The sequence below is a fragment of the Aythya fuligula genome, chromosome 7 (assembly GCF_009819795.1).
Source record: "Aythya fuligula isolate bAytFul2 chromosome 7, bAytFul2.pri, whole genome shotgun sequence".
NCBI lineage: Eukaryota > Metazoa > Chordata > Aves > Anseriformes > Anatidae > Aythya > Aythya fuligula.
The window spans coordinates 351,712-375,385 of NC_045565.1; the positions used below are offsets into that span (position 1 = coordinate 351,712).

Consider the following 23,674-nt stretch of genomic DNA (forward strand, 5'->3'; position numbering starts at 1 on the left):
TAATGATATGGTACAGGTCCTAATGATATGGTGATTAGGTCACTGTTATTTTTGAGAGCAACCTGGTTTAATTTATGCTTTGACCTTCTCGTTGCTCTAAATTTCACTACAAAATAAATACTAAAAACTCCGACACTTATTCAGAAAAATGCTAATAGTCATGAAGGCAAAGTATGGTTTGAACCAGAAGGTTTCAGCACGAAAATGTAATGAAATGTGTTTTGCTCTATGTTAGTGTCCTCACAAATTGGGTTAGGAAAACCTATTTGGCTCAATCAGCTTGAAGTTGAAGGGCAGAACTTAAACAGGTTTTGAAATGGTTTCCCCTATTGAAAACCAATGTTTTTACACAGTAATATATCATAACAGTTTGAGTCTTTGGGTACTGTTTCATCAGTTTACCAGTGAACAGCAAACCTCTGTCTAGGCAGGGATTTGTAGGAGGGGAAGAAAAAAGCAGGGGGGTAAAAAGGAGGGCTATGGATATCTTTGTTTGTTTGTTTTTAATGGGAAAAGTAGGCATGATCTTAAATAAGTCAGGTTTTGGTAGGAGAAGTTTAGGTGTGAGTGATTTATCACCCATGCTTCTCCATCTCCAGCTGGATTTCTGCATTTTAACTGTGATTTGGTTGGGGTGGGACTGTCTCGTTGTGTCATGTTCAGCCCTGTGGGCTTGAGCTGCTGGGGCAGCTATCCACAGCCACACAGATAGGTGTAACTCTGTAACAAAGAGTTGTACAGAGACCTTCAGGGAAAGGTAATCAGTGGAGTTTCCCTGTTGGCATTTTACTATGAAAGAGAGCTGTGGAAAACAACTGTCTTACACTTGTGAGGTTCTGTGGAATACTCTTCTGACAGCACTGCAGGAGATAAAAAAAAATAATAATAAAATAAAAAGTATTTTTCCACCTAATTAGTGATGCTTGCCTAGTTGGCGAAGGTTGATGCAGTGGTTTTTTCTTTTCTTTTCTTTTTTTTTTTTTTTCCTCCCTCCTATGTTACAGATATACGCGGACTGCAGGGATTTCTCGATCAGGCCTCCAGACTGGGACTTGATGTGTCATTACAAAAAGTGGACAGAAACATCAGCAGAGTCTTTGCCAACCTTTTCACTACCATGAAAACAGAAGAGCTGAACCGCTATCGAGACACATTGCGAAGGGCTATCTTACTCCTAAGCCCACGGGGAGCCCAGACTTTTATTAATGAGGTCAGTGAACAGTTGTTTTTATCTATGTTTCAGGATCATATATGATGACTTATGTGATACCTTGCCAAGTTTTCAGAAGTGGCAGATTTTGACAATGCTGGTTGGTAAACATCAAATATTCTGTCAGGTGTTAATATCAGAAAATTAAAATAACATATACTTCATGTAATGCAAACCACAGTAAGTGCAAGTGGACAGCATGGGCCAGATGGGCACTTTCGATATCAAAACAGTTCTGTGGGGCAAGTCTTTTTTTCTGGTTGTCTTTCCATACCATTACTCTTGACCTAGGTTACAACCACTGTCTTGTCTACAAGTGATCAGAAAATCTATTATGCTCTATTAGAAAATAAACACAATGTGTCTGGGAGTGTTGTCTTTACTATGGAAATCTCCAAACTCATGGTAAAAAGTTGTGTTACTGATGTTTGGCAGCTGAATCTGTGTTTTTATCAAGTACAAAGAAGGAATGATATGTTTGTCTCTTTTTCCTGATGGTTTCTTGAAATCATCAAGGCTAATTAGGACAGGGATGTGACTGTTGGGCAAACTTGTAATTAAAGTTGTGCTAAGGGCTAATTTTTGGCATTAATTTGTTTTATCCAGCTTTTAAAATATTAAACAATGAATTATTTTACAGTGCTTTATATGTCAGAGTTGAGAATGTGTTGTATCCCCTGTATAACCTCACGTATATTCATTAGCTAATAACTTGGCATTGACATAGTTTTTTTTTTTTTTTTTTTTTTTTTTTTTTTTTTATTGTTGTCTTGTTTGTTTAACTAACCAGGGATAAGGCTGAAACAAGAAATCAAAATATGCATGAGACCTCTTTCCAATTATCAGTTCAGCTGCACCAGATCTTGCTAAATTAAATATATATATCAAAATAATAATAATAAAAAAAGGTTAATCTGATTAAGATATTTTTTTCTATCAGCATAAATAAATCCTCCACATTTATGTTCAATGGTGATCTTTAAAAAATTAATAATGTTAATTTTATCATGGATAAATGAGGCAAAGATTTAGTTTGGGCAGGACTAAGCATAGGGACATACTTCACTCCTGTTTGTGCATGAACAAGGAATGAGGGAGTACTTGCCTAAGAAGCATAGTCAGTTTATGCAGCTCAGTCAGTATTGTTATTTTCTTCATAGAGGACCTCAAGCAAAAATGCATGAATTAGTTTTCCAGTGAGTACTAACAAGGTTTCCAAATCAGGTATTGATCAGAAACTGTCAGGTGTGTTTTATTATGACCCACACAGGCTAGAAAGTCTGTTGCTTTTCAGTGTCCAAGACTCCCAGAAATGTTAGCAAGAATTACGCGCAAGCCTGGTCAAGACCTCCAGGTCTCCAGGGTGTAGGGGCTAATGTATTAAACTGTTTTAGTACTCACTTCACCTTAAAGTGAAGTGTGTATTATAGGCATTAAGGCTAATGATCTTGATATATTTCCAGATCCCTGCAGGAGTTTAACTGTGGGCAGAAATGAAAAGTAATTTATTTGGCAATCTTCCTATATTGAATCTTGATTGATTCAGAAAAGCTTTATAAAGGAAAATTTAAATCTTTCAAAGGAGCTTTCAAAAGGCTTGAGACATGTGACGTGCGACATAGGAAAGAATTCTTCACTAATGGAGACTGGGTGAACATTTCTTGAAGGGTTAATGTTAACTATGATTCCTCAATATCATAGGCAGTAAGTGTAGCTGATGATCTACAGTGTGGTTTCACGTGGTCTGCAGTAACAAATTTCTGCTTAAGTGAAATACATATTTTTATATAATTTACACGAGTACATCATTCACAAGATGCAGCAGTAGAAGGAAAATTCCTTTAGATTTATGTATTTCTACAGTTAGTAAATATTTCATACTGTAGGTCAAATAATGACTAAAACTCGTTCACTATCAATAATGCAGCTTGGAAGTTGTTTTTATTTCATTGTTTTTGACACTTTTTTCCATGTTTTTGGGAAAAATAAATCTCTAAAAGAGGTAAATAGCAACTTCAGAAAAAACAAAGTCTTCATTTTTAAATTTTGGGTATACTTTGCTTTTTCCCGTTTTAACTCAAAATAAAATAAGAATTTAGAAAAATAAATTGGATTTCAAATTTTACTTCCATAAGAAGTTTTGATTCCATAAGCTCCTCTTTACTGTATGGGTCACAGAGCACTAGAATAGGTTCATCACAGAGGCTGTGACATTGCTCGGTTTGGAGATCTTCAAAAGCTTGTGCATGCAGTGCTGATAATCTTTGAAAAACTTCAAATGATTCTAATTAAAGTCCGTTGGCTAATAATATATATTGATTTAAAAAAAAAAAAAAAAAAAAAGTGTTGTATGTTGTACACAGACCCTCCTTTATAATGCAGAAGAATAAAAGACCTTCTTAGTATCTGGATTACGAACCCTGATGTAAATGGTTATAACATTTTTTTCTAACCATAAGTCATAGCCATTAGCCATTTGAAGCTGGCATGAGATTTAATTTGCCTTTTTGATAGTGGAAGTGATACATTTTTCCCTCTAGAAATATGGATCCAAATTTCAGTCCTCATCTCTTGAGGGGGCAAGAGATCCTATTTGACTTTGGGATGCCCACAGTTAGGGGACTCTGAAATCTAATATATGAAAAACTTTATAAAGCCTAAAAGAATTCAACTTTAGGTGTTTTTTGATTCTGTTTTTTGTTTGTTTGTTTGTTTAGGCATCATTTTTACTTTGTGTATTCTCAATGCTAGGTTCTGTGATGTGTCAGGCTCACTGCAGCTTAGATTACTGACTTTTCCAGAAGTTTTCAAGGTTTATTATTGTGCTGTAGAATTGCTTTAACTGTAAGAGAGAAAAACTAATAATTTCAATGGTATAGGTATAAACATAAAATTGGCCTTTATTAGGAAAGTGGAAGGTAAATACATTTATAAAATGTTAGCTATCCCTGGTTTTGCATTAAAAGGTCACTTTGGGATTAAAGCAAACATAATCTATAGAGAGTGTGTCCCTCCTTAATCATTTGGAGAAAATTGCTCTCTTCAACACCTGCAAAAATCCCTGATATTCTTGGCATAGTGCCATTGTTTATTTTATATGCAAGCCCAGTCTCACTTGTAACAAGTATGTAACAGCAAAAGTGATTGTTTTTTATTTTAGTTTTATTTTATTTTATTTTATTAAGGCCAGAGTATGTGACCTCACTGTAAGTCAACATATGGAAAGGAAAGATGAAAAATCAGTAACTGAGAAATAGAATGGGGATATATTACTTCCAGTTACTCTTTGACTCAGACACCAGGATTGGAGACTCAGAAGGCTTCCCTTTTTTATTACCTGCCTGTAGAGGCAGCCGGATTTTACCTGCCTCTTCCACTTGCCAATGAATAATTTTGGGTGGATTGCAAGTAGAGGGAAATTTTTATGGATTGTTTACGTCATTAAGCGCTCTGTATTTCACGGTGACATGAAAACAGTTCCAGGAGTAGTGCTGAGAATGATAAGGTAGGAGAGCGTGACCTGTGAAGACAGGTCTCAGGAATGCACTAAACAGCCTGCCTAAGGGAATATTACTGACATACTTGAGAATAAACAGGAGAGTAGGAGGAGGAGTTATTCGAGGTAATGATGGGTAGTCTAGCAGGAAATTTTGACCTGAAGCTAAACAAGGACATTTTTCCCCCAGAGAGGTCAATTAGACAATGTGACTGCTTGGCAAGAGAGGTCACTGAGGCATTGTCCTTCAAGGTGTTCAAGAGTGCTCTAAATAAAACACTTGGGTAACTCAGCATAGCCATCATTCCTGAACTAGTTTGAAGGATGTGCTAGATGACCCAGGGTTCTTTCTGAAGACTTATCAGGAAACAGTTGTTGTGTGAATAAATTCTGACTTTGTATGTTTTGTATAAAGCATGCTTGAAGAGGAGAAAGATATGGAAGAGATGCTGTATATTAGTGTTTCTTAAATTTCCTATTGCATATTTGTAGTAACAGTTGATGAAGCTTTTATTCTTTTTTTTTTTTTTCTTCTTCACAGAACTCATGTGGTTTGTTTGGGATGTGACTTTTAATGAGATTTTTCCTTAAAACTGTAGGTGATATCAGTTGCTTTATAGATTGCAATCATCCTGCTTTCCAGTATTATCACTTTTACTTTTGTAAACCAATAAATTGGAAGCTGTAACACAGATGCATGTGGTTATTGATTTGAAAAGAGAAGTAATTCTTGGTTTTACAAAACCTTTAACTCAGCATGACTTGTTTTTTTGGCAGCTTCACTGAAGTGCAAAATATTTCTGTTTGGATGTGTCTTTGAGAATATTATTACTTCCAAGTCTGTCTTGCCTGTAAACTAGTAAGCTTACTGCAATAAGGTGGCTAGTATATATGCATATCAGTGCAGCATGCCAGCTGAAAGGAAAACTTCATATCTCGTATGCCTAGTACTGTAAACAAGGAAAAAAAAATATATAAAAAATGGAGAGCAGATTAATTGCATTAAAAATTAATGCTAAAACTATGTATTGTTGAGGCAGGATTACTTTAATCACTGCAATTCCAACAGCAGCTGAAGATATCAACTTCCAGAGCAATATGAATTTTGTTAAATAATTATAATTTCTCTCTGCCCTTATGTAGTCCTTTCCATCCTCACTGGAAAGCAAGGATTGCTGTATTTCTCTTTTTACACTGGTACTTGTCAGATGCCTGACTGGTTTAAAGAGGGAAAAAAAAAAAAAAAAAAGAAAAGAAAGAGAGAGAGAGAGAGAAATTGTTTTTTTCTCTAGGCTTTTGGGATCATTTCACAATGATTTGTGGCCTTCCTTCTTCTCTGGTCATTGAAGCTGCTGAGCACCTTGCTCCTGGAGTGCTCCCAGTTGGCACTCGTCTGTGACCAATGTTCCAGAGTTCTCTTTCCCTTCTGCAGTCGGTGACTTGCTCTTACTTCACCAGAGCTGTAGGAATTATTTATGGCATCTTGAACACTGTACCCACAAGTAAATGTAAGAAATCTTTTTTCATAAGAAACAAAGACCTTTATTTTTCAGAATTTAACAGGAAAAAAAAAAAAATTTAATACTGATTTTCTGGCACTTGGTATTTCATATTGGCATACATCTCTTTTTTTATTTATGTTGCAAATGTTCAATGTATTAGTCTGTATCTCTGTTTTGTATACAGTATATAAACATCTTGAAATATTGGTGAATAACTTCAGGGAAAAATATTATGCCTCTTCTGTTTTTAGAAGGTAATTTCTTTGCTTAAAGAGCTAGTAGTGATTTGTGAGTGCTGGTAACAGAACTGCAGAAACAATTTGCTCAATATTTTGAGGTAAATTGCACCCGCCTGATTTTTCCTAAATCTTCTGATTTTCTGTTTCCTCCTCAGAACTAAAATTGTCTGCTATTGTTGATATCTGCAATACAGTAAGACGTTTTCTGCTTAAAAAGAATAATAATTATAATTAAAAACCAAACAAACCTCATTAAACTGGTAAAACCTGACTGAAAACAAATCCTCCCATTTTGGAATAAATTGGCTTAGAAGCAGATTTCTTTCTATTTGGCCAAATAGCAACAACAAAGACAACAACAAAAAAATACACCTCCACATTTTATTGCAGTTAGTAATCCAAGGTATGGGATTGCTGTGAGAATGTGTTTGGAGCAATCATTTGCTTACATTATAGATATGTGGGCACAGTGTAGAGGAAAAAAAAGTCAGACTTTGGTGAATAAATGACTTTTTAAACTGCTTACACAGCTTCATGTAAATGACATTCCTTTTAGTAGTATAGGAATGCTTATTGGTTATACTTTCAGAAATTCTTTTTGTTTGACCCAAATAGTAATGTTGAATCAGATCTTGAACCTTATTGTTCCATTTGTGAGAAACATGAGGCTTGCATCCCATTTTGTACATCTCTAACAATAAAAGACAACAGTTTTGTGAGGTATGGGGAACATTGGAGGAGAAAAAATTATGGAAATCAAGTACATTGGAAAGAGTTACAGGAAGTTCTTATGAGTCTAAAAACTGCTTTCCCAGCAGTTTTACTAAATCCCTCAGTGTAATATGTCTGGTCTGAAGAAACTAGATTTCAGCTCATGTTTTTATTCTGATAACTGGGCATTTATACTTAGGGGATTGCTTTTTTTTATTATTTTATTTTATTTTATTTTATTTTATTTTATTTTATTTTATTTTATTTTATTTTATTTTATTTTATGTCATTAAATATGTATATACAGGAACTGGGTGTTTTTGCTCTCCTGGGAGGGCCAGCATTGTTACATTCCAGTGTACTCCAAGAAGGTGTTTTGGACCTGAGGAGCATAACTTCGTGAAGGCCTGAGCCTTCCTTTTCCATAATACTAATGCTGAGATGTCTCTGGCATTGTATATAAACCTATTGTTTTACCTGAAACCTCATTCTGGAAAGAAATGCAAGGAAAATGTATTCAATAGTGACTTATCCCATATGGAAATAAAAATAGATATGATATGAATAAATAAGTTTAACTCAAGCTTGCCTTGGGAGAAAAAGTTAAGAAGTCCAACTGGAATAGTCTTGTCACAAAGCAGAGGGAGCAAGGCAGAGACTTCAGGTAATGGTGTAGTAAGCATTGCTGTAGTGGAAAGGTTGTTGATGTAGAACACGGTAAATGGTAGGCTGGCTAGTGGAAGGGAAGACGATTGAATAGAAATCATGGTCGTGAGAGTGGAAGAAGAGGATAAACTCAGGAATTTGTAAAAGAACGGATCATATGATTATGGGATGGAGTGGACATTTTAAAAACTTTTTTTTTTTCTTGGAAATGATGGAAATGCAGTTTAGGTATACCAAAGCTAATCATCTTAGATTACTGTAGTGAGATAATAGTGTGAGGCATACACTTTCGTTCAAGAGAATTTTGTTCTCTTTGTTGAATTTCATCCATTATATTTTTATCTCTCCTGAATGTCACCCTTAAATATGGGAGCTGACCAGCATGGTGCAAGGTAGCCTGTTCATATGGGAGGGCTGTGGAAAAGCTGACATGTCCCTACAGCTGGTGAATGTGGAGATTGTTGTTGATGTCCAGGGAGAAGGAGCTGTTGGTAGCTAAGCCCTGATTCTGGGTTAATGAATTTCTTCTTCCTTGTGTTAATATAGACAGTTCCAGAAGCAGCTCTTTGCACAAATTTAACCTAATGACTGGGTGTTTCTAGCTGTCTGGAGGAACTGTACTTACAGTTTTCTTTTGAAAGAAGAGAAGCTGTTAATGACTTGGAAACACAAATGCCATGTTGGGCCACACGAAATTCACCTTCTTTAGAACTGTTTTAATGGCATCCAGTTTAAAAAGCCATCTTGCTTTTTGCAAGATCTGACCCAGGACAATCCTCTAGTGAGAACTAAAAAAATAAAGCTACTAAAAACTATCCCTCCCCCCAACTCCTTTGTATCCAAAGGTTGTCTTTATCAAATTTTTTACTTCAGGTTGTCCAGCTGACTCCTGGAACACAGGGTAATTTAAAGATAGATTTTGTGTGTGTGTTTATATATATACACACTAGGTTATGTTTGTGTGTATGTATTTTTAATGTAGTGGAAAGTTAAATTCAATACTCTGACATACCTGTGGTTATAATAATACATAAATATATGCAAAAAGGTTCTCTAAAATAGTGTAAATCTGTAGATGACTTTATCATTCATAGCAAAGATAATTTTCTGCAATTTAGGTATCATTTACCAGAAAGCAGAGATTGCTAATTAATTATGGATGATTAATTTTAAAATATGTTCCTGCATTTGCATTTTGTCACTATACCAATGTTTGTCTATTATAAGCAAAAGCAGTACAGCTACACGAAAAATGTGTTTTCTGTGTTAAAATCAGAAGACTGTAATGGATACAAGCTATTTGCAGTTTTCCAGTTTTAGCTTTTCCTGTACATTCGGTGAATTGTTCAGCTTATAGTGTTAGTGTAGCTTGACTTTGAAGATTAAAAAACACATACTGCAATTATAATATAACCCCTTTTTTGACTTTCAATGCCAGTGCATATGCACCATAGTTACAGGTTGACTTTTCCCATGGACACACCTACAAACATCTCTAAGCACAAGGACTGACTTGGAGCACAGATCTTCACTCACTCAGTCATCTCTCCCTTAAGATGCACTTCTAGACCTGGTGTTCTTGATTAAGAAAATCACTGACTCATTTCGCTACTTGTTTCAGAGGTTATAGAGGAAGGCCATTTATCCTGAGAAAGGATGAGTAATAATTGCTAACAGTAATTTGCACCTGCTTTGCATCTTTTTCAGAAGCAGATTTTAATCACTTTTAGTAGGTGAAATAAAATGATATTTACCCAAGACTGACTTTTAGGTTCAAACTAATTTGAAAAATGATTTAAGCCTTCACTAATTGCTTGCACTAATTGTATAGCACTGTTTGTGTGTGAGATAGAAGCTCAGGCAAGATTTACGTTGGTTTGAGAATGTGCATCCCAAGCAAGGTCTAGGACTGAGGGTCTGTTTCTCTTAAAGTTCTTGCCATGTTGGGCAGACAGCATGTAGCATAGGTGCAAGGGTTAGCCTTCACTAATGCAGCACTTCCTGGTGTGTAGGAGGCAACACAAATTGTTATGCCTGCTTGTTCACAGTTCACAGTGTCCAATCTCCTAAAAAATCCAAAACAGAGGCTTGTAAGGGAGAAATGTTCTTCTAAGAGAAGAAATATCCAGGATATCCTTGTGTGTCATGGAAAAACAGTTAGAGCTGATTAAATTAAGCTTATAACTTGAGACAGTGTGGTAGCAGTGCAATAAGATTGTCTTTTCCTCGCCAAGAGTGTTCTGTGTCAAATGAATAGAACAGTATATCATCAGCATAAAGCATGATGTGCCATGTCCTTCCTTTATCTTTGTACCTTGGAGGATGGCAAATACCTTAAAAATTAGCAAAGATTTAAGATTTTTAATGGGAATATAGTCCCATGAATAATTATTTTTCTACTGCTGCTGTTAGTACCACTAGTGTTATTAATAACTGCTATGCTTATATTATTTGTGTCTAATTATGAACTAGGATATTATTTCACTATGAGCATGTGTTCCCAGAGAATTTGTAGCATACAAGAGGTGACAGACAGAGACATCAGGGAAGGAATTATTATGGAAGTTGTTCAATGACAAAAATAGTGTCTGTATGCCAGGACCCTAGCAATCAGTATTTTGAAAAGACGCATGGAGTTTTAAAATATTTGTGGAAATTTTTTAAAAATAGTGGCAGGAGAAGAAGGTTGACACCAAGGCCAAAATCTTGATGATGAAATAGAAGTAACCTGAAAAATTGAATAAAATGTATATGGTGTTGGAAGATAAGATAGATAGCATATCTTTGATGTAACAAATAATAGGGGAGCTCTTGAAGCAATGTGAAGGGATGAGTGAAATGATCAAAGAAAGGGGTTAGAGATCCTCTTTGCAGCAGAAGTTTCTGTAAGATATGAGAGGAACTTGCAGTTCTTAAGGTCAGAAAGATGAACTTTGTAGTAATCAATATATAATGTCATCAGAGCTGGGAAAGGAGTTTTAGCATTACAGAAGGGTAAAAAGAATTGTTTATTAGAAAGGTTATGTCTAAAGAAACTGTGAGATTTTGAGCTTATCCTGGATGAGAGGCTTTGAAAAAGCGAGAGTCAAAGATGACACTTGGACTGTAGTCTAAATTGGCAGGTCTTATTCTCTGCTCATCTATTTTGACTGAGAAAAAGGACTTCTCCCTGAAGGGAGTGGATTGAGAAATCTCATTATCCCCAAAAAGCTTATGACGGTATCCAGAAACCAGGCTAACAATTTAGACTGAGCAAAACATGGAAGATGTGTCATGGTAGTAGATCAAGATTCATCAGCATGTGGAAGGCAGTGGATTTTTTTACTTTTTTGCTTGCTAGATGGAGTTAATTTAAAGAGAGGAGTTTACAGAGTGGACGGATAAGGGACCTTCTTCGGGAGCTTGCTGAATGTCACAAAGTGTCCCCTGGAGAGGCTGTGCTGAAGAAGTGGTGTGGAAGGAAATACAGGGGAGAAGTGCTAGGAAAATGAGATTTATCAAGAAGAAAGGTGATCACCAGCATTAAAAACAGCTGGCAAGTCGAATAATAACAATTTTAGAGTTGGGCTAAGAAAAGTGAATGAATTATGCCAGCAGGAACAGTTTCAGTTAAGTGCAGAAGGCAGAAACCAGAAAGAAGAGGTTCTAGACTGAGACTAGAGGAGAGGGATTCAAGGCAGTGAACTGTGCGTTAAACAGGCTGCAAATGAAATGGAGAAGGGAGGATGGGGGAAGGCTGTGAAGGAGGATGTCTGAAATGCATTCTGGCCTCAGGGAAGAGAAATACAGTAAGAATTTACTGTGAAGGTGTATATATGAGGGTATATCCTCTGATGCCTATCAGAGCTGTGTGGAAGATGTCCTCAGACGTACTTGGGGCTGGAAGGCATTGCATGTGTGGAGCAAGGAGACAGGCTGGCGGTGGCAGCAGTTTGGTGTAGGCTGAGTCTTGCATCATCTTTTTGGATGGACAGTGTGTGCTCTCCAGAGTCACAAATTAGGGGGTGGCCCTGTTTGTCCCTACAGTTCTTATTGGAAATGATGTTTACTTTGTGTGCTGTCCTCCAACCACTGGAAAGCTAAATAACAGTAGGTAGTAGAGATTTTTCTCCCTTTTCTTTCCACAGTGAACAGAACAGCAGTGTACAGAATTCCTTCATTCTAGTCTTATTGGGAAAGGAAAGCATTTTCCAGATTGTCTCTGACAGTGTCTTCTGTGGGGCAGTATAAACTCTGTGTCGTAAGGGCAGTTTCCAAGAGTTTTAGTTTTTAGTACTTTTTACTGAAAAAATCTTCATGCTGAAATTTTCATTGAAGGAAATAAAATCATATTTGTGCACATGGGTTTACTTTTGGCATGCGGCTTTTTTGTCATTGTTTTTGTTCATTGCATTTTAGGGTTTTATTGAAACATTTTAGTTTTTTTCAAAGATCACTTTAGAAGGTTGATCTCTTTCTGTTGAGGCAGTTACTTGATCATCCCAAAGCACATCAAACATGGAGGTAAAGTTAGTCCCCTTCTTTTTCCATCTGGGGCATGGGGTACAGATAAAGAAGGCAATTTACTGAGTTCAGTTGAAATGGGGATTGAACTTCTAAATATCAAACCAAGAACTTGCCCAAAAGGTCATCCTTTCATTTGATACTGCCAGGTATGTCTTTGCTACCATTGACCTCTAGTTGTTTCATTTGATAGAACTGATAGTCCTGTCACTCTAGTGATTCTTGTGTCAGACAAGCAGCCTTTAACCCATACACACCGTGTGAAATATTATGGCTCTCTTCAAATAGCAGGTTGGCTTTAGTTTCAGATAAATAATGCAGCTTGCACATAAACTCCTTCAGAGCATTTTAAGAGCTGCTCAGGTAACTTTTAAAATTTGTATTTTATTTATTATATCAAGTCCTTTCACTGTAATGGAGTTATAGTTTGCTATAGACCATGCTCAGTGAATGAGATGAATTTGTTTGGCACTGACCCATCCATTCAACTTGAAGCAATCAGATTTAAAAGCTTTGCACTTTTATTAATGTGTGTGCAAATAGTGATTGGATTCCAAGGACAGTCTTTAGGAAAGCACCTTGAGTGATTGGTATTGATATGCAATTAATATGAAAACAGAAAACAAACAAACAAACAAAAAAAAACCACCTTGAAGTATGACAATGACTACATGTGATTAATGCGAGTATCTTGATTTGAAAATACAAGAAATTCCCCGACATGTTTTCCAGTAAAATTATTATAGAAAATCTTTTGAGATGTGTATTGCCACATTAAAAAAACAACAGCAATAACTAAAGACAGCAAATAAATAAATAAATATCCCTACCTTCTAGTGTTCATTTTCTAAACTGTATTAGCATTCAAGATATTTTAAAAATCAATGTCAGTTCTGAATGCATCTTGATTTAAAGTTGGAACAATCTAGCAAATACAGCACTTGAGCAAGGATGCAGTTATGAATAGCTAATAAACCTGTGCAGTTCAAGTCAGACCTGATAGTTTGCATAAAGAGGCACCCTAATGCTGGAAGTGTCTCTGTGTAAATAACATGGTTACAGTATCCAGGCCAAATATGCATCCGAAGTGTCCAAATCAGAAAGTGTGTGGCATGCGTGAGTGCTGAAAAAAACATTAGAGAGAAAATTGTGATAGAGTTGACCTAAGAGGCTTGATGCCAAGCCCTCTTAAATCTTTGGAAATGTATGGATGGGATTCTCATTGCTTGCTTCCTCTATGAAGACCCCAAAGTGCTTCTTGTACTGCTGTGAGCACAAGTCAGCCCTGAGTGGCTGTTACGTGTAAGGGTACATAGGATCCTGCACATCAGCACCTTTCCTTTGGGAATTATTGTGTGTAATGTAATTTGCATAGGATGGAGCTTCATATTTTTTGGTGTTTCCCTAAAGAATTAAATAAAAGAATTTGTATAGAATTCTTCAGAAGGGTTCAGACAGCCCAAGCCATCAGAGAACCAAGTAACTCCTGTTTAGGTTCCTGATTTGGAAACTCATACATTTAGTTTGCTTCCATCTTCAACTTTTTCTGTCTTGCATTTAAGCATGTTTATAATAGTTTTTTAAATGTCTGTCTGGGGTATTACTCTCTGTGGATAGGGATTAAAAGCCTTTAAAATAGTACTACCAACAGATTTTTAAAAAGAAATGTCTATCTGAAGATCATTCAACTTTTTACCCAAGTATTTTTTAAAATTATATACATGTTTACACTAAAATAATCAGTTGATAATTACTAATAATGATAATACCAAGCATACATAAGAGCAAACATGTATGACTGAAATGTAGGTGCTTGTATACAACCTACATAGAAACCATACTACAAGTCACTTAAGGAGGTATTTAAGTGTGTGGAAATATGGAAAAGCAGAGAGTAGATGTGAGTGTTCAGTGCAACCGGGAAATGAAAATAAAGATACTGGAACACAAATGAAACCCAGAGTGCAAACTCCTCAGAGTAGTTCTGTTTCAGCTTGTTGAGACCACATGCACTTCTGGTGTGCTCTACTGATTTTTTCAAATACTGTAAGTCTCCAGGTGTAAATAGGTGGAGAATGGTGTCTTTAAAAGACCGTAGGTGTTAGTTATTTTTTCACACAGGGAACTTGCAGTGCTGATCAGAGACAGTATAGAATATAGAAAGCCTGCTTCACTCGGGCTCATTGCCACCAAATTTTCTGTGAATGGTAAAGACACAATGAAAAAAGGTCAAAGTCTGAATATGAGTGAGGAGGGAAAAGTCACTGTGGTGCTGGCAGTTGCTCAAAGTACTGAGGCCTCTTGGGGAACGTGCGAGGAGTGCTTCAGTGCAAGTCAAAAAGAAAGTCAGCCAGGAGCTGGACCCCAAGCCCTCCACAGTTTAATGGTAATTTGTGTGGAAGCTGTTATTTGTGATTTCTAAATAACATTTGTGGAATGCTGCAAACCCAATAGAAATGGAAAACAAACCTGAATGAAACCTCTGAGTGGAAGTGTCGAAACCTCAACACATTTGTGAATAAACTGAGGCTGAAGAGTCAGTTTTGACATTTTGAGGCTGTTTAATAGGGACCTAAACATTCAGAGCTCAGATCCACACTTCTGGAGAGTGGAAGAACCTAAATAATATTTGGAATAGTCATTTGAATAACTAACTTGAACAGAAAAATGAGCAAGTTTAACTCCTGGTCAGTGTTGGTTGGGAAAAGGTAGAACCTTTTTACTTTTAGAGAATTTTTGTTTGGCCTCACTCAAGTCCACAGTACTCTTGAAGGCATGAAATGCCTTAATGCCTATAGAGTACACGTTAGCCAGTGCTGAGCAGGCTGCTGCTGTGGACCTGGGCTGTCAGGGAAGTCCAAGCAAGAGATATTGGCAGCAGGGTCTTCCCCATCACGCTCCTCTCTACAGGCAGGATAGAGAGACTGCACATGTGGCAATTTCCCCATCGCTTATTTTAAAAGCAGATCTTGCAGTGCTCCATCTTATGTTCAGGATCACTTTCTGATGTATTTGAGAGTACGAGCTTGACAGGACTCCTATATCCATTGCCACTTTCAAGATCAAACCTATGCAAGTGATCAACATTGCTAAAACTTCCTTGAACAGAAGAACTCCACTGAGAGAAAGCCAGCAGTTCATTGCCCACAGCAGGGCTGGGGACAAGAGGACTGTAGGTCAGCTGTATGATAAAGAAGCACAATTTGTAATTTCCATCTGTTTGTAAACTTTTGTCAGAAGCTTTCAAGAACAGAAATTAAATGCCACCTGGCAGAAGTACAGTATCAAGCAATTGTAAACCATTATAAAAATCAAATGTATATAATCACTTGTCTGAATCTGATTAGCAAATATTTGGTTGTTTAAAGCAGTATGCAACGCTGCATATACCACAGGGTTTCCTTTGTTTTCTTAAATGTTGCTCTTAATATCTTAGCATGAAACTATTGTTAACTGATGTTGTTGTTCACCCTCCTGGCATCAGCACAAGAAAGCCCCAGTTGGCTACTTGTATATACTAGTTAATAAGTAGGTGAAAGTGAGTCACAAGCTCTATATTCTTTAAAGTAGAAAAGCCATCACCAAGTTTATTGGACAGCCTGCATTGCTGATAGTGGCTGCCTTAGGACATAATGGTCACATTAATGTTCCTACAACAAGTTGTACGTAATCTTTGTCTCTGTGTTGGTTTTCACTACTTTGAAAAATGAAATCCAGCTTTTCTAGCCAGAGGATTTGTGTCTTTCCCTTGTTCTCTTTATTTTACTCTCCTTTCAAACATTTCTCTTTGTGATAAATTTGTATTAACTCACTTCTAACTTCACTCAATAAATAGACTGAGTTTAAGAGATCTTAACAGCAAATAATAGTGATGATATTATAATGAGTGACACAAGCACTTAATGAGATACCCTTCACAGTGTTGCAATTGCTAGCCTAAAATTAGAATTAAGAATACCTATAAATCTTTTCAGGGAGGTAATAACCCAGTTAAAGAATTGCCATATCAAAGTGCTTTGCTTATGTATAAAGCTGAAATAAATTCTTTTCACTTTAACCAAAAATGTATACCCTCCCCCCCAAAAAAAAAAAAAAAAAAAAAATTCTCCCCAAGCTACTGAAGCTCCTATGTTGACTGCTGTAATTAGAAGCGAACACTTATGTCCCATCTGTTTTACCGAATCACTGGAGTTATGAACATTGTCAGTGGCCGTGGGTGAACAGATAAATCAAGAGGCTAGTGGGATGCTCTAGAGCATAATGACTCCCCCCAGTTTCCCACTCAGTTCATTGATATTGATTTGCAAATGAATCTGCCTGTTTGTTTATTGGAATCGCGTCATTACTTCAGCAAAGTGTTCCAGCCAAGATGCAGCAGCTTTCCAAGGGCCCTGGATTTCATTGTTTATCACTGTCACTTGCTTGTGGAAAGATCAGGAAAACTAGCAGTGGGTGCTTGTAATAACTTTAAAAATAATAATAATAAAAAAGTTACAAAAGTACTTTGGTACTGAAGTTGATAAAGCAACTAAATGAAGCTTAGAATAAGAATGCAGCAATGCTCCAGCTGTGCTTAAATAAAAATGAAGACAATGTATTATGGGGAAACCATAGCTTGTATACCACTGCTTTTGCTCATTATGTACTTGTTAATCTAAGCAGCCTTAAAATGGATGGTTATATTCTAGATCAGGGCTAAGGAGTTGTGGGCTCTGTTTGTAATAGATACAATTATATGGATATTTCAGAGATAACTCTTTGCTATTATTGTTTTGAGGATAAAATCCAGGTAGATTTTATATGTGTCTCATAAGACATCAGACAGCAAAGTAATCAGAGCAGAACAAGCTAAGTGGATGAATAGAGATAGTTTAGACAATGGGCCAACACAGATATTTGGTGGAAGATTGTCACGTCAATGTCTTGGATTTGGATTTGAACTATCTATATAATGAGTATTTGAGAAAGTTTTGATAAACTTTTGTTCATCAACACATTCTTTGGCTATCAAGAATGACCAATTTTCATATATCATATTCACTTCAGAACAGTTAATGATTCTGAAGCAGTGTCATTTTCCTGAAGCTACCTGCTTGTTGTGTCTGTTTTCCCTGAAACTTGTCCTGCTTTGCCTTGGTCTTGCACAAGAATGAGGAAAAAGGAATAGGTCTTGTCTTTTAAAAAGCTGGGCAAGCTAGCATCATCTGTATCTGAGACAAGAAAGAAAGAATGGAGTAGTGGAGTGCAGCGTTTGTTTTGCCCTCATTCTAGCTGTGACATTTCTGTTCATCAGCCGAATCTTCTAAGGATGTCAAAATGTTATTGAAGAAAACCCCATGCAAACTCCCTCCAGCTCTTTGTTGCTTTTGACAAGAGTACATGATGTCCTCTTGTGTACAAGAGAACTGTATCAAAACGGTTGGTTTTGTGCATTTCCTGCTGCTTTTTATTGGCAGGATGACTTCTGGAAAAGTTAAAATAATCTATTCATCTAGAATTCTGGCAGCAAAGGTAGCCAAAGATTTGGTGCCAGTCCCCTTATTTGAGCCTGACCTTGCTTTTCCTCATGGTGCTCCCTGCTAATAGTACCTCTGTGAAACTCCTCTGTTTCAGTGCTACCAATATTTTTGGTGAGAAACTTGGTTTCAGTTGAGTTCGTGAAAGAGCTCGGTCACTTGTGCTGTTCTGAGCTTTTATAATTCCAGAGGAGAAATACATGATTTCTTTTCCTCCCTGGTGGAGGGAAAGGTTCTAGAAAGGGTGGTGCTTCAGTCTGGAATTAAGATTTGATTTTCAAATACACTGAGTTTATAGATTAGGTAAAGTATAATCTCTTATGCTTTCTTGACTGTAAGCAATGAATAGTTCATGAGAAAAATAAAGTGGTTCCACTTTGTTTTCACTAATCAGTCTCAAAAGCCATTTATTGTGAATATGCAACAGAGTAACACAGACTATTACTATTTCACAGTAATTGTCAAACAGGCAAAACTATTTGCAGATTTTCTATGAAAATCTGGAAAAGCTTCAGTTATTCTTTGTCTGATTTCTGAGTCATGTCATAATGGCATAAGTCCAAATGAATGCATTTATTGGAATTAACAAATTTAAATAATGATATCTTACTCTTTTGTTGTAAGGTAGCTTTATTGATTTTTAGAATGAGAAATGTTCGTTTTTTCCCCACATATTGTAATTGTTCAATATACAATGAAATGTTGTCATATATTACTATATAGACAATCCTTTTGATTGCTTTATACTGAGTGATCATGGCTTTCAGATTAATTTGCTTTTAAATGTCAGTGTGGGTCAGCCAGATTACCATTGAGTATACTTTTTCCTGTGTGATGTAATAGTCTTTGCCATCATTCAAGAAGCTCTTACAAAGGTAGGAAGTCTTGCTTTCACTTGAAGCTTCAAATAACTTGCTACCCTACCTGATCCTTGGGTGCAACATGCTATTGACAATCAAGGGTCAGGTGCAAGTGTCAGACATTGACACTGGCAGAAATGCCTTTGAAGAGTAAATTTTGGTGGTAGGGTGGACTGTTTCTAACAGCATTCTGAGAGCCTTGCTCTAGTGCTTTTTGTCTGTTCTATCTCAGTAATGACATGTATATACATACGTTTTAAAACAAATCATTATTTTAAATTAGTAATATTTCATTCTCTTGAATGAAAATAGTGACCTGAACGTGGCCAGACAAGGGACAGTTGCTTTTTTTTTTTTTTTTCCTCCTGAATTGTCACCCATTTTCTCCACAGGAGTTTTAAGTCTTTAGGGGTGCCCAAGCTCTGTTGAACTCTTCGTATGTTAGCACTTAGATTACAGATCTTCCTGTTTGAATTCTTCGCAAGCATACAGAAGCCCACAGGTGCCTGTCCCAAAGACACAATACTGTCTCCCAGTTTCATAATGTAGTGTATGTAATCCCTTTCCCTAGTCCCAGCGAAAGTGAGTTTTTAATTTTATAGATAACCCTTTTAAAAGTGTGATCTTATAAATGCTGAATGAATACAGGCACTTATTCAATAATAATAATAATAAAAATGATTTAGAAAAGAATAAAACACCACCTGGCATACCTCTTTGAAATACACAACATGAGAGATTTCCAAGCTATAGCATGTCACCAGGCTCTTGGAGTTAAGTACCCCGGGTAAGCTAAGCAAGCCTTATAATGGCAGTAAATTTATCAAAGTATCTATGGAAAGTAGAATTTGTTGCTTTTCCACCTGGTTGGTATTGGGCTTTTGAAGTGCTCTCCATCACTGTTTTCTGAGTACATCACTGTTACTTGATAACATAAGACTTCCATAGACTTGGATGTAAGATCTGTCTTCATCTTTTCCTTCTTAATTTAGAAGAAAATCTAGGCAAAGGCAACTCTTAGACACACTTATAAAGAGCCTTTTGATTCTGAATTTATTTCATTTTCCTTTAAAACAAGTGCAGCTTTTCTTCTGAAAGCAAGAAAGGAGCTGTTTCTCCCTTTACTGTCTTGATACAATTCCTAAGCATTTGGGAACAACCAAAAATGGTTGAAAAAAAAAAAAAATTGTTCATCAAAGAAAATCAAAATCCTCTTGGGAGGCTATCAAAACAGAAAGTGTAGAATGAAGATAATTCAGACTGTGATTCTGCTAAGGGTGTTGGATGGCTCTTGAAGTTGAAAGCAGTCTGAGGAGCATTGAGAAAGGCTGCATGCTCATGGAATTTTGTTGGAATCGGGGGAAATGCCTTTTGGGATCAAGTAACAGTGTGAAAATTCATGAGGGCTAATACCCATATTATATCTCAGGACTGTTCAGAAGGCCAACAGAATAAAATGAGAGGCTAACTGCCTAAACAAGGACAAATTTCATCATTGAGACCCTAACACTTGGTAAAAGTCCTAAAATGTTGAGACAGACAGTTGAGTGATACCTTTCTTATGTAGTTAACATTAGCAGGAGCACAAATAAAGGAATGTTTGGTGACATGCATTAATGCTGTGTCATGGAGTGTGTGTGTGTTGGGGGAGCGGTTTCAACATAATCAATGAATTTTCCTAGCCTCTGCTTGTCCTGTTTATTTGAATGCTGCTTGCACTATTGTCTGCTCTTTATTCATTCTTATTCTAAAGCACTAGGAGGCATATTTAAGATGAACAGGAAATATAAGTTTGCAGAAGAGCATACAGGGACTTGTATTTGTTTTTGTGGGGGAGTCTTGGCTTGCCTTGCAAGAATCCTGTTTGTATTTAATTTAAATATCTATGAACAAATAATGAATTTTAAATGGAATTTAGTGAGATGGCTTTGACATAGCTGCTAGTTCTGCCAGCAAATAGTAAATTGTATTTAAGATTACCAAGTGAAGTATGATCTAAGCTATTAGAAATACCACCAATAGATATCTAATTCATTAGCTATATTGCTAAGGATGTAAATGAGTTTCTTCAAATACATAGGCAAGTTCTATATAGATGTGGATATAGCACTGAATTTATCTTTTTATATATGTGTGTATCTTGATATCCCAAACATAACATATATTAACTTCACTTCAGTTAAATAGTATGAGTATAGGTATGTAGTATGAATTTAAAGGCATAGACTATAATGATATGTTTTGAACTTATAAATTACAGATGGACTCATAAATTAGTTGTCAGAGATGTAACTACCATCTTTATACATATATATACTTTACTGTGCTCTTAGGCAGCTTATTACCATTGCTAGAAAGTTATACAGTAATATATATGATTTTTAATCCAATTTCTAAGAAAGACTGCATGTTTGTGTTTTGGTTAAAACATGCTTGGTAAAAGCAGTGTAATGGCAAATAAGCCACATTTCCAGACATCCTCAGTGAATGACATCTCGCATATCAAGTTGAAAAGATACAGTCTGTCTTCATTCTTTTGCCAAAATCTAGGACTGCAGGAGGTCAGGTGGAAGAAGGGAGTAGATGTTGCAATCATATATTAAGTCCAATGGCTGAAAAGTAATGTTGTCTGTTGTTACAGATCTGTGGTGGTTCCAGATTCCCTTGTTTTTTTTTTTTTTTTTTAATTATTTTGTTTTTGTTTTGTTTTGCTTGTTTTGTTTTTTTTTTTTTTTTTTTTTTTTTCTTTCTTTGTTTGTTTGTTTTCCTAGGGATATTGCTTTTTTCTTTAATTTTTATTTTATTTTCTGTGCAGTATCCAATCTGGGGACTCTTCAGCCCATGTCTCCCTGATTACATTTTCTTAAGTGTATTTTGATCTTATATGCAACCATGTAGTTTTACAAAAACCTTTAAGAGTTTTCAGTAAATGCAGCCAGTTTTCTGTCCTCTTGGTAATGGCACTATTTTGTTTTTTTCTTGATGAAAAAGTTGATAGCTAGATTATACTAAATTAATTTCTGATTTAACATTATGTCTCATTACTTCAGCTTCCTCCATGACTCATTAGTTGTCCAGCCTGTTCTTGGTAGCTTGTTGGGTCTCAGGAGAAGCAGATCAGTAGAAAATTGTTTACAGATGCAGCTGTCTCACACACATGCAATTTTGAACATGGGGGTCTCTGAGGCCTTTCTGTCACTTGCATGGTTTGCAGCAGAGCTATCATTTCATATTCTTTCAACAATAAAGTGAAATTCAGATATTTTATCTGTTTGTCAGTGCCTGTCCCAGGCTTGGCACTGTGAGAAATCACAGAGCTGTACTGTTGACTTAAGTCAAGAAGACTGACTGGTTTACAACCTGCATCCGTCTTGGAACTAGCAACTAGAAATCTTGTTTTGTAAAGCAAAGCCATGTAGCTATCCTATATGTGACATCAGGTGAAACAGGGTCTGCTTCTATTAAAACAGAAAAATGTAATTGAGCTATTTCAGTTTCACTACCTTCTCATGTTAAAGTGTAATTTAAAAAAAAAAATAAAAAAATTACTAATAATTCTAGCACAGCCCTAGGCTATCAATTGGCAGATTGGTTAGAGAGCTAAGCACATGGTATTTGAAATCAATCCAGTTTGTCAGCATAAACACTACTAGAATAAAACTCAAGAAAATTTTAAAGGGGAGTGGAATTCAGACCTGGAATGACACTGGGCCCTTGGCCTCAGAGTAATATCTACACATGACAATAAGAAGGCTGTTGTGAAGAGAGAGAATGGTTATGAGGGTGTGTACGGTTGGACTCTTAGCACTTATTCTGGAATGGTGTATGTGCTTGAGAGCTGCTACTAATTTTTTTGATAAAATATTTTCCTGTGCCGATGTAAATTTATCCAGGATTGTGAGTTCTGAAAATGTGTCCAGAGAGGGTGCTGGAGGAATTCCCTGTTTCAGGTTGATTGTAGATTGAGGGGAGTGTTGTACCATCTCTGGGCTCACATATTAAAAGCCTGGATTTTGTTACAACCAGTAGAGCTGAAGGGAAGGGAAGGGAAGGGAAGGGAAGGGAAGGGAAGGGAAGGGAAGGGAAGGGAAGGGAAGGGAAGGGAAGGGAAGGGAAGGGAAGGGAAGGGAAGGGAAGGGAAGGGAAGGGAAGGGAAGGGAAGGGAAGGGAAGGGAAGGGAAGGGAAGGGAAGGGAAGGGAAGGGAAGGGAAGGGAAGGGAAGGGAAGGGAAGGGAAGGGAAGATACGGTACTTCGGCTGTAATAAAAAGTTAGATTCCCTTTGGCTTCCTGTCCCTGGACATCTCAAGACTTAGTGGGTTCTGCCTCTATCAGGCCATAGGTAATTTAATTCTGCTCCTCCAAATCAGGTCCATGTCTTCATATCTACATCAGCTCAAATCTGAGGCAACCTTCACATTTGTTGCTGGGTCAGACTGCATTCGTTTCCCAGAGTCAAGTCTTCCCTCCTAAGAAATGGGGGTCAAATTAGAGGCAGCGGAAGTTGTCCTCTAACTCTTTCACCCTTGGGTCTGCTCCCAGGCTTCCTTCTTGGCAGCCTTGGTTCCCTCAGAAAGCCAATTCCCATGAGCACTGTGGTAGCAGCAGCTTCCCATCCCTAACAATGAGCAAAGAAGGTAATCATTTTTTAGCATTGTATTGCTTTTAGGCAAATACTCGCCAAGCTGCTACAAATAAGTTGGTATTGATCAAAAGTAATTACCTCCTGAGAGATGTTCAGTGTGGCAGGCTGTGCTCATATGTCTGAAATCACCCTCATGTTCCCTGGAGAGCATACAACAATTGCTAAGACCCAAGAAATGAATCATTATGATCTCAGCCATCCCTTCCTGATGGCCTCAAACGTCCTGGAGTGGGCAGATTGACACTTTTGGCTCTGAAGTCATCATGATGTAGCAATGGCTTGCCTGGACTAGATCTTGGAGCTTTTTAATATAAAACTGATCCCAGCA

At 36.8% G+C, this 23,674-nt stretch overlaps 1 protein-coding gene across 3 annotated transcripts in view; it reads left to right on the forward strand.

Moving 5' to 3' along the window:
* Window positions 1-23,674, forward strand: part of GRID1 (glutamate ionotropic receptor delta type subunit 1) — a 533,398-nt gene that overhangs the window by 299,439 nt on the left and 210,285 nt on the right. For all 3 annotated transcript variants that reach the window (XM_032191106.1, XM_032191104.1, XM_032191105.1), the window contains exon 4: window positions 1,005-1,210. In XM_032191106.1, the coding sequence (XP_032046997.1) occupies window positions 1,005-1,210 (206 nt within the window). The remainder of the gene's footprint in view (window positions 1-1,004; window positions 1,211-23,674) is intronic.